The sequence below is a fragment of the Mesitornis unicolor genome, unplaced genomic scaffold (genome assembly GCF_000695765.1).
Source record: "Mesitornis unicolor isolate BGI_N332 unplaced genomic scaffold, ASM69576v1 scaffold2778, whole genome shotgun sequence".
In the NCBI taxonomy this organism is placed as follows: Eukaryota; Metazoa; Chordata; class Aves; order Mesitornithiformes; family Mesitornithidae; genus Mesitornis; species Mesitornis unicolor.
The window spans coordinates 19,121-29,359 of NW_010203656.1; the positions used below are offsets into that span (position 1 = coordinate 19,121).

General features: G+C 37.7%; 1 protein-coding gene across 1 annotated transcript in view; it reads left to right on the forward strand.

The window, feature by feature from the left end:
- The window catches only part of GGH (gamma-glutamyl hydrolase (conjugase, folylpolygammaglutamyl hydrolase)), a 12,326-nt gene extending 2,933 nt beyond the window's left edge, over positions 1 to 9,393 (forward strand). Inside the window, exons 4-9 of the mRNA XM_010190773.1 lie at positions 1,953 to 2,037; positions 4,730 to 4,868; positions 5,546 to 5,652; positions 5,756 to 5,846; positions 7,102 to 7,239; positions 9,048 to 9,393. Coding sequence (XP_010189075.1) covers positions 1,953 to 2,037; positions 4,730 to 4,868; positions 5,546 to 5,652; positions 5,756 to 5,846; positions 7,102 to 7,239; positions 9,048 to 9,169 — 682 coding nt within the window. The 3' untranslated portion in view covers positions 9,170 to 9,393. The remainder of the gene's footprint in view (positions 1 to 1,952; positions 2,038 to 4,729; positions 4,869 to 5,545; positions 5,653 to 5,755; positions 5,847 to 7,101; positions 7,240 to 9,047) is intronic.
- The last annotated feature ends 846 nt before the right edge of the window (positions 9,394 to 10,239 follow it).

The following is a 10,239-nucleotide window of genomic DNA, read 5'->3' on the forward strand; positions in this document are numbered from 1 at the left end:
GTCTTCATGTAGGAGACAAAATGAATAATTTTATCGTGTTCTTATGGCTGCCAGCATCTCTTTGCTTGCCAGAAGGACTTTCACCAGTGAGGTCTCCCATTCTTTCTACCTCACCACCTACCTCAATGCAGAAGAGGATGTTAGACAAGTAGATCCAGTTCCCTAATTCAACTGACAGTTGGGTTTGTGCTATGTAGGTGGGCAAGGATGGTCCATATTTCCTCTTGTTGTCCTCCACTGTCAACTAATGGCATACATGGTATAGCTGTGTGTAAATAACAGATAACATCTCTGGAGGGAAGGACTTCTGTGAAAACTTAGGATAAGAAAGAGATGCATTGTTCTTTCATGTTGTAAGAGCTTAGCTCCAGGTTCTTTTTAGTTGGAAATTATTTATTATTGAATCTCACCTTCTTAAAATAATGAAATTTACTATAGTAGACACAGAATTTTATGAACATAGCAATGTACTCCTGAGATAGCCTTTGAAATTCACAGTGAACGTCATCAGCTCTAATGAGTTAGAGATACTGGAATACAGGTAGCTGCATTTCAGTCTGCTTATGACAAGGTCAAGCCATTATCATTGCTACTTAATGAGTTACTTCCTTTTTGCATTAGCAGAAATGACAGTTGTTTTCCTTAATTAGTATTGGCCAGTTTTTGGGTTGTACAAAAGGAACAGGTGAAGTGAATTTTCTACCACATCCAGGTAAGGATCACCCTTTTTGTCTAGCTAGATCTCTGCAGAAATCTATAATTTGGCCTATTTTGAAAATACCCTCAGCTATATTCATTGTCTGTATTGGCATTGGAGGTAATCTGATTTATATTTTTTTGAATACTGCTCTACTTATCCACTAAATACTTGGTGACTTTTTTCTAATGGGAGCTTTTTGATCTGTGTTGTCTGCATGAAGAAAGCCACACTGCTGAGGCCACAATTCTTCTTTATTGAAAGGATGAATTAATATTGAGGCCAGGATTTTAAAGTGGTAAGGAGAGTCAGCTAAGAGTTGGTACTGCATTTGATGGAGTCATGGTGGGCATCCCTTTTGTATACCAACTGAAATTTGTATGTGTTGTCTATTTTCTGTTTATTCTCCTCTTCCTTACCTTGCACTAGGCTCGGTCACTGCTTTGTGGTAATCACAGAATCACAGAACGTTAGGGATTGGAAGGGACCTCAAAAGATCATCTAGTCCAATCCCCCTGCCGGAGCAGGAACACCTAGATGAGGTTGCACAGGAAGGCGTCCAGGCGGGTTTTGAATGTCTCCAGAGAAGGAGACTCCACAACCTCTCTGGGCAGCCTGTTCCAGTGCTCTGTCACCCTCACTGAGAAGAAGTTTCTTCTCAAATTTAAGTGGAACCTCCTGTGTTCCAGTTTCTGTCCGTTACCCCTTGTCTTATCATTGTTTGTCACCGAGAAGAGCCTGGCTCCATCCTCGTGACACTCACCCTTTCTATATTTATAAACATGAATGAGGTCTCCCCTCAGTCTCCTCTTCTGCAAACTAAAGACACCCAGCTCCCTCAGCCGCTCCTCATAAGGGAGATGCTCCACTCCCTTAATCATCTTTGTAGCCCTACGCTGGACTCTCTCCAGCAGTTCCTTAAAAACCTAAACTTAGCTGTCTGCTTGTGTGCTAGCTGTCTAAACTCACATAATTAATGAAGTGCTGGTGCCAGTGAAGCCTGCAGGGTTGTTCAACCTACCAACCAGTTAGGTGTCTGCTCTAGGAAACTTATTTGAGTCTCCATTGGCTTTTCCGACTAGGTCCTTGCTGTCCATAATGTTAGATGCCTGTCTATAGATTGCTGAAATATATCTGTCTTAACCTAGACCCAAATGCTACCGTTAAAACCACTATCAACACTTTCTCTGTATACATTGTCTAGGTCTTAGTTTGATCACTGTAGCTAATCAGATTCTTGGATGTTGCCTTTCAGGGTGCTTTTTCCAGGAGGTGGTGTGGACCTTAGGACTTCAGAATATGCCAGGGTCGCTAAGATATTTTACCACAAGGCATTAGAGGTAATTACTAAGGAACATTCTGTTCTTGTTATTGTTCCCGTTCAGAGGTAAAAATGACAGAGGGGCTCATATTTTCATAGTTTTGCCTTGACATCCAGTGTGTTAACTGTAAGCCCGATAATAAGTAGCTCATTCCTGGCTTCTGCATGAACAATATAATAGTTTAAGATTCAGACTTCTGACACCCTCTACTGTTTTATGTTGTGTCATGGTCTTAAACTCTCAAGTTCTTCAGGTGAGAACAGTATCATTTCTTCATTGTACCTCTGGTTTTATGGCTGTGTGAAACTTGCAATAAAGTAACAATAATACCTTCCAAAAGCACAAGAGTATCCATTGACATTAAATGCTGAACAAAGATGTACATAAATGTAATCATTTGGAGAAGTTTTATGACTGAAGTTTAGTCTTAGGAGGAAGTCTAGAGAGACTCAAATAAACCAATTTGCAATAATATAACATTAAGGCCTCTCTTTGCGTATATGTTACAGCTAGTGAAACATCTTTATTCTCGCTTATCTATAAGTAGATTTAAATACATCTTTGGGGGTGCAGATGAGAGATCTATGTTAGCACGTTACACTATTTTACCTATTTCTTTGCATTGCTTATTGTAAATATAGCAGATTTATAAAGTTAACACTGGCTTAATTTATAGCATGAGAAAATGTAGGAAGAACACTTGAAAGGTTATATTAATTATTTTTAAATATTTATATGATCATTAAATATTATGTGATCATGAGAGGTGAGTTTTTTTAGATAGTAATCAACACATCTTGAAGTAAAACTTGCATTGTGGAAAGGCATGGAGATTCACTGAACTTTATACACAGTCTTTGATTTGTTAAGGGTCTTCTGTATTCAAATTGAATAAAAATGTAAACTTACTTCCTTTTTTCCTCTTTACTGGCTTTGTTTTATTTTCAGCTAATGTCATTAAAATTGCCTCAGAAGTCATACTTTGCAAAATTTTGCCCAATTCTATTGGCAATTATGAGTAGTGCTCAAACTGTTACCCTGGTAGAGGCGTTCCTTGGCGGTGAGGAATTCCTCCTCTACCCCTGCTGCTGGCTTTCCAAAAGCAGGCACGGCAAGCGTGGGCAATGGCATTCACAGGACCAGTCAGCTGCTGCAATTCAGGAATTAAGTTTCCTACTTTTCAGTCCCCATGGCACTAATGTTGTTACTCTTTTGTCTGTCTTTATTTGTGCTGATTTTTACTCTGTCGCCTTAAACGTGAATCTTGCAAAGACTCTCTCACTTCTGTGTGAGACAATTCATCTCATTTGTCTCTTTGAAACTGCTCACTGTGTGAAGTGCAGCCTCTGACTTGGTGTTCAGTACTGGGCCAAAGGTTTTTTGTGGTTTGCAGTACTATTATGAATTCTGTTGACATTTCACACTAATGAACTGAATTGCATAGGTCATAATTTTATGAACAGAGAGGCAGATTTATTAGCCTGTATGGGTACCTCAGGTGAGTGAAAGGCAGAAAATAATTTTCAGTTCATCATACGTAACCCTTACTAATAAATCAGGAGTTTTTTCTGTGCTATTTGTGATGATTGTGTGCTTTGATTTTCATCTTTTGAGATTTAAATAGCGCAGTAAAATATCAGTAGTTTTACTGATGTAAGCTAAGCTACAGTAGTCAAGAGTATATTAGCAGGTACAGAATTGACTGAATTATGTGCTTTTTTAAAACGCATGAGCGTTCCTTGTCTCTTCATTTTCAAATGTTCATACTAGGGAATTACTTGATCTGGCTCTCTTTTAATATGAATAGAGAATGTGAAATGCTAATCCCCATCCAAGTCAATAGAATTTTACTAGCTAGGCAAAAACCTAAGTGAAATACTGTTTTCCAGCTTTTAAATTAGTTTTTAAAATGTGATGTCTTGGGTGTTGTTTAATGTATGCTTAGCCTCCTGGCTACTGTTTATTAAAAAAAAAGGCACAAGGAGGGTGTGACAAAATCTTTATGGTTCAGTTTGCTTTCCCTTTTTTCCTCTTTGCTTTCTTCTCTTGTTTTTTGCACTTTCCTGCCAATTTTTATTCTTTTGAAAGTGATTGTCACTTTTTTATGCTGCTTAAAATCACAGTTTAACTTTTGGGAACACAAGTCCAAACCTGCTAGTTAAACAAGCATATAAGTATATCACTTAAGACCATAGCCATGCTAATAATAGGATTTCTATCTTTTTAATACAGATGGACATTGCAGAGGGTCCTTGCTCTGTGACTGTAATGCGCTTCGTGTAAAAGTATGAATTGTAATCAATAGGCTTTCCCTCAAAATGGTGGCAGATTGGTTTGCATCCCTTCTTATGATTGCCTTTTTTATAGAAATGTTGCCATGTTGTGGTTTCTGTTTAGGCTGCTCTCAACGTTACGTATTTGTAGAACAGAACAGTCAAATTATTATCAACATTGGGCTCACATTACTGCTTCAACCGACGTGTGTATCTCCTAGCCTTTGTATTTTAGGAGAAAAACTAAGGGAGTCTGTGTTTATTTCAATTGTAATTGAACTGTTAGAATTCCTCTGAGATGATCACAATTTGTACTACTGTAGCAGTTTTACTTCTCACCTACACAAGAGAACATGAAAAGAGTAGGAAAATCTCTTCAGTCTTCTTTCTGTAAATCTTCAGTACTTTTCCTTACATTGTTACTTTTTATTTTGAAGGCTAATGATAAAGGAGACTACTTCCCAATATGGGGAACATGTCTTGGACACGAAGAGCTTACGTATCTCACAAGTGGTGAAGTTTTACTTGTTAATACCAAGACGGATGGTTTTTCACTCCCTCTGAACTTTACCTCAGGTGAAAAATCCATTACATCTCATGTCTGAGTTTTGCTGAGAGGTGTTGTGTTTTGTTCATGATAAATATGTAGGGGTGAGTGTTTGGGAGGTTTCTGATTATTACCTTGTTAAATTCTTACTGAGTTGCCATGACACTTTTTTTATAAAGTCAGTGCAGCTCTGTCACTTCTAAAGCAGAGATGCGAGCACGAGCCATTTGAAACCAGCAGCAGCCAGCATAAACCACCGTTGTGGCTCTTTGAGTCACTTGATAATTTGGACCTGCAACAATAATGTGAGTTTAGGTCTTCTATTGATACTTCATCCTTTAATTTACGAGTAATCCATCTGCAGACCCTGTAGCATTCACAGATTCTGTGATTTGTACTTATTGTGAATGGAAAGGTCGCTGAAATGAGTGGCAAAGAATGATGCTGCTTTTAGTTAGAACTTGGGTAGCAAAGTTGGCTCCTCACTGAGTCAAGACTGGAGGACAGCAGTAAAAGCATATTGGAAACCTGTTGGAGTTATTTCACCATTTTTCTTGCAGTGTATTCTAAAATCATAAGGTTACACTACAGAAAAAGTTTACTTTAATGCAGTGTTTTATTAAATTTGTCTCCTGTTCAGTATTAGTTCTTCTGTTAGCAGCTTGGGTAATGGACAACATCCTTTTTTCATTTTTCTTTGTAATAGCTGCAAAAGACAGTAGATTATTCAAGAATTTCCCTGATGATGTATTACATGCATTTGCTACTGAGCCGTTGACATCAAACTTTCATATGTGGAGCCTCTCCGTGGAGGTATTTGATAATTTTAATTCCTGAACACAAATAAATTTGCTCTGTTAAAACTAGAAATAAATGATCAAATCACACATCTTTCTTCTCCCTTTCCTTATCGCAGAATTTCACAAAGAACGAAAAGCTTCGTAATTTCTATAATGTTCTAACCACTAACACCGATGATGAACTAGAGTTTATATCTACCATGGAAGGTAAAGAGATTAATTTCCTTTGTAAACTGTGACTGTAACAAGCTAGTTCTTTTGAGATGTTGTGACATTGATGTAAGTTGGTACTGCAAGCTTGCTGGTAGAATAGCAGGGTGAGCATCAGCCCTGTCAGTGCTCTGGCTGTGAGGAACAAGGCTCTGTTTGCAGGGATATTTTATCTTTTGAGTGCAAATCTTTGAGCCTAATTACTTCTCTCGCCTGCTGTTTCCCTTCCAGATACGCTGTAACACTTTAGCACTGGAGTATTCAAGTGCTGTGATGTGAAGTGTACAGCATTTGTCCTGTGGTGGTTTAATCCCTCTGTGGTGCAATGTGCCTTTCTTGCACCTTGCTTTCTGTTTGTCTGCTTATGCTTGCATTCCTGTGATGCTCTGTATGTTTGCTGTACGGCATAGCAGCAGCATCCCTCATTACTTTAGCAGCAATACTGGTAATTGTCCTCCTCTAGAAACCTTTTGCATTACTTTTCTTGTGTTGCATAGGTTTTGCACCAGGCTTGCTCATCTGAAGAAACAAGTTAGCTCTTTAGGGAGTGGTTTATCTCGATCAGTACGCTGCTAGCAGCTCTACAGTAAGGCCCAGCTGTCGGCCCATAGTATTCTGTATGTCACACTGGCTGTCTTCCAGAAGAGGAAAATAGCAGTTTGATCAGAAAACCTGATTAGGCTGATGACAGACACCTCCCGTGCCTGGAAGCAGTTTTTCACAGAGCAGTTACCAGCTGCTGTGCTGCTGTGCTCTGTAAGAGAGCTTGGGACTGGCTTCCCCCTGCATCTCTCAGGCCTGGCACAGAGCAGATGGGAGCTGCCCCTGCATTGACTGGGCCTTCAGGGAGCCCCTACGACTTGGATCTGTCCCATGGAACTGCCAGGGATATCCTGTGTGGCTGTGAGGATTGTGTGTTGAGTGATGCTGGCAGTAGATAGGAAGCTCTGAGACTGATACAGTTGTAACACTATTTTTTTGTGTGTGTACATATATACGTATATAAATTCTGAAATGAATAATCAAAAAAAGTGATGTACAAAAATCTTCTTGCATTGGAGTGAGACTCTTCTTTTACAATATCCATTTTTTTTCTTTAGTTTTGCTGTGACTTTATTAGAGTTTCAACTTCCTGTTTAAGCTTTTGTGAAACTGTTGATAAGTGAGGTATTTTTGTAGCTTATCCTTTTAGTTTCCTTTGTAGTAAGACCAAATACATAATTCTTGCTTATGTGCTTTGTGTCTGTTGCAGCATACAAATATCCAATTTATGGCGTCCAGTGGCATCCAGAGAAAAATCCTTTTGAGTGGAAGAACTCACCAGGCATTCCACATTCTCCATCAGCTGTAAAAGCAGCATATTATATAGCTGATTTCTTTATTAATGAAGGTAAAAAGTTTATTATCTATAAATATCATTTTTTTTAGAGTGAAGCATTAGTGAAATTCTTTGAGGACAACAGACCTCTTTTTCAGCTGTCAAAGTTCAGTACCTCTTACTGCTTTCTGAGAAGATTACCCTGCAATCTTTATAGGCTTATAAAAAGCCAAGGGATACTAGAAATAGAATGGCTTAGTAAAAGTTACATCAAAAGGCCAGGTATTGCACAAACTCTTTTCAGTAGACTGGCTCAAAAGCATTGTTTGTGCTTTGACTTTCTACCATTTCAAATGATCACTGCAACATTTCAGCCTCCCTTGCACAGACAATGAAAGAAACAAACAAAAAAACTCCATTCATAATTCCAGAGGTTTCTTCAGTTCCAAACTGAGTTACAGTCATACAGTGTATTCTCAGTTTTGCTTGCAAAATATTTGCACCCAGATTATAAACTGTGCTTGGACAGTATAAGGGTGTGTCAAAGGGAGGCAATATGGTGCCCAACAATTACAGACTATAGACAGCACAAAAAGGTTTTGAATTTTATAGAGCTTCTGATTTGTTTGTTTGTACCCTAAGAAGCTGGAATTAGCTGATGTGTAAAATTTTGATTTTTTTAATTACACTTCTGGTCTATTTGCTATAAATAAGCAGGATATAAATACAAAAGTATTTGAAGGACTCAAACTTACTTTATCCTTTATTTATACTTTCTGAACCATTCTGCTGAAATATAATTTTCATATTTTAAATTGACTGTTCATGAAATTGTCTTACCTGGTTGACTGGGACAGTGAAACACATAATCAATAACCTAGTTGAGGTTAGTCTCTAATTTGATCTCTTATCAGGAGAGTCACTTGTTTGGAGAAAGCAGACAGTGATTTAAAGAAATGCAACTTGTGCTGACCTGGTCAGTGAGAGCATAAGCATAAAAGTTGTGGTTTGTACAAGCTGAAGGCTCTTTTTTGCATAATGAAGTCCTACTTCCCTTTGTGAAAAGATAGCAAAATCACATAAAATTCCTTGTCAGTATCCATAAGCTTCCTCTATTTTAAGAATTTTGATAGGGAGACTAAGACAAAAATAAAGGGGAAAATAGGAGAAAGCATAGTTATGAGTCTGTTTTTTCTTTTGTAATCTAATACTAGAATGCAGCACATTTTCTATTTCTGATTGCTACATTCTCTAGTACCTGTCTGTACACCATATTACAGGCAGAGGTAAGCTTGCTCAGGCCATTATCCAAGTAAATGTGGCAAAGTAAGTGCCAACACTGCTTGTAATTTCTGTTGAGAGACAGTACGTGCGAGTTCTTTTATATATGTATACACTGTATCATTCAGCTGGAAAAAATGTACTCATTTACAATCACTTAATAACTAAGCCATTACACTGAAGTACCAGTTTCATACCTATCCATCATTAATTTTGACTTGCTTATTGTTGCCAACATGATAAATCAGACAAGGATTTGGATTTTATTGTCCTCACCACCACAGTCCATGCTAGCACCACAGCTTTCAGTAGGCTGATACTCTGATTCATTCCTTTCAGTGTTACTAGTACTGGTATCTCTGGTATATACTGCCAGTGTCTCATGGATAAATATTTTTGTACAGTCTTGGCTTCAAATTCATAATTAGATTTAGCCCTCCCCAGTAATAAAATAGACTATAACCAGCTTTCTAAAGTTCTTCACATACAAGTTACTGTAATTCCATTTGCTGTTATGGTGCACAGAATAACTTACTTTGCCAAGATACTGTTGAGGAGGATAACAGTAAACTGATCTGTCCTTTAACAATGTTTTACAGCCCGGAAGAGCCTGCACCGTTTCCCCAGTGAAGATGAGGAAGCAAAAGAATTGATTTACAATTATACTCCAATTTATACAGGAACATTTTCTTCATTTCAGCAAATCTATTTTTTTGATTGAGTATCATGTCAAAGGTGCAGTGTTGCTATTTATAAATGGAATTATTTGCCAGCATTGTGTAATTAAACTGGTATAGTGCACTGCACGTGACAGAAAGCCAGAACAGTTCTCTTCCTTCACAATGATTTATCCTGTATTTCTTCTGCACTGTTGGACCATTAATATAAAGTTTTACATTCAATAACATAATAATTGTCTTGGATCACACTTTAAGACAAGCTACAGAAAAATCAGTTTTTCTTCCAGGGAAGAGGTGTCGATTATGTTTATAAACTTGGAAGTAATCACATTTAGTACAAGGGAAAACACCATATTAATGTATTTTAAAATACGAGTTATCTTCATAAAATGTTGCAGATTATGATAGCACTAGAGGCTTTGATACATTGCTCAGTAAAATCCTATACTTTTCAAATGACTTAACAAAAGAGGCCCTTGGGTTTGTTGTAAATATGTGTATGTAACCAAGTTCTTGGCAGGGACTATTTTGTCATTTGAAAAACTGACCAAAATAGTAAGGAGGCATGGTAGCAAAGAGACATTTTTGCCCAAAAAGCACATGTTATAACCCATTTCTGAAACTGTTTCTCTTGTACATTCAGCATTGTTTGGAGTGCTTATACCTTGTGAGGTTTACATAAATACGAGGATGCAGTGTTAACTAGGCATTGCAAATACCAAGTGAAATACGTAAGGTTGGAGGGCATAGTTAAGTGCTGATTCCACTTCCTGTTCTTCTCGAATTCAGTTTTATGTATCCTCCAAGAATTTGTCTGAGAGTAACTGGAGTCAGCAGACAGATATGAGATGCAGATATCTGTTTGTTTGTATTTAAAAGAATGTAAACGTAATTTTTTCTTTAAGTAGTCTGACTTTTCCTGTAGCTACTGGATAGAATTCTCAATTTGAGTCCAGAGGTGGTTTGCCATTAACTTAGTAAAGACAGTAGTTTCTTTTTGTCTTGTTGGATAGTTTAGTGCAGCTAGAATTCAAACAGCAGATGAATGTATTTGAGAAACCTGTTAATGTTAATGTAATGTCATAACAGCAGTTGCATTCAATACACTGTG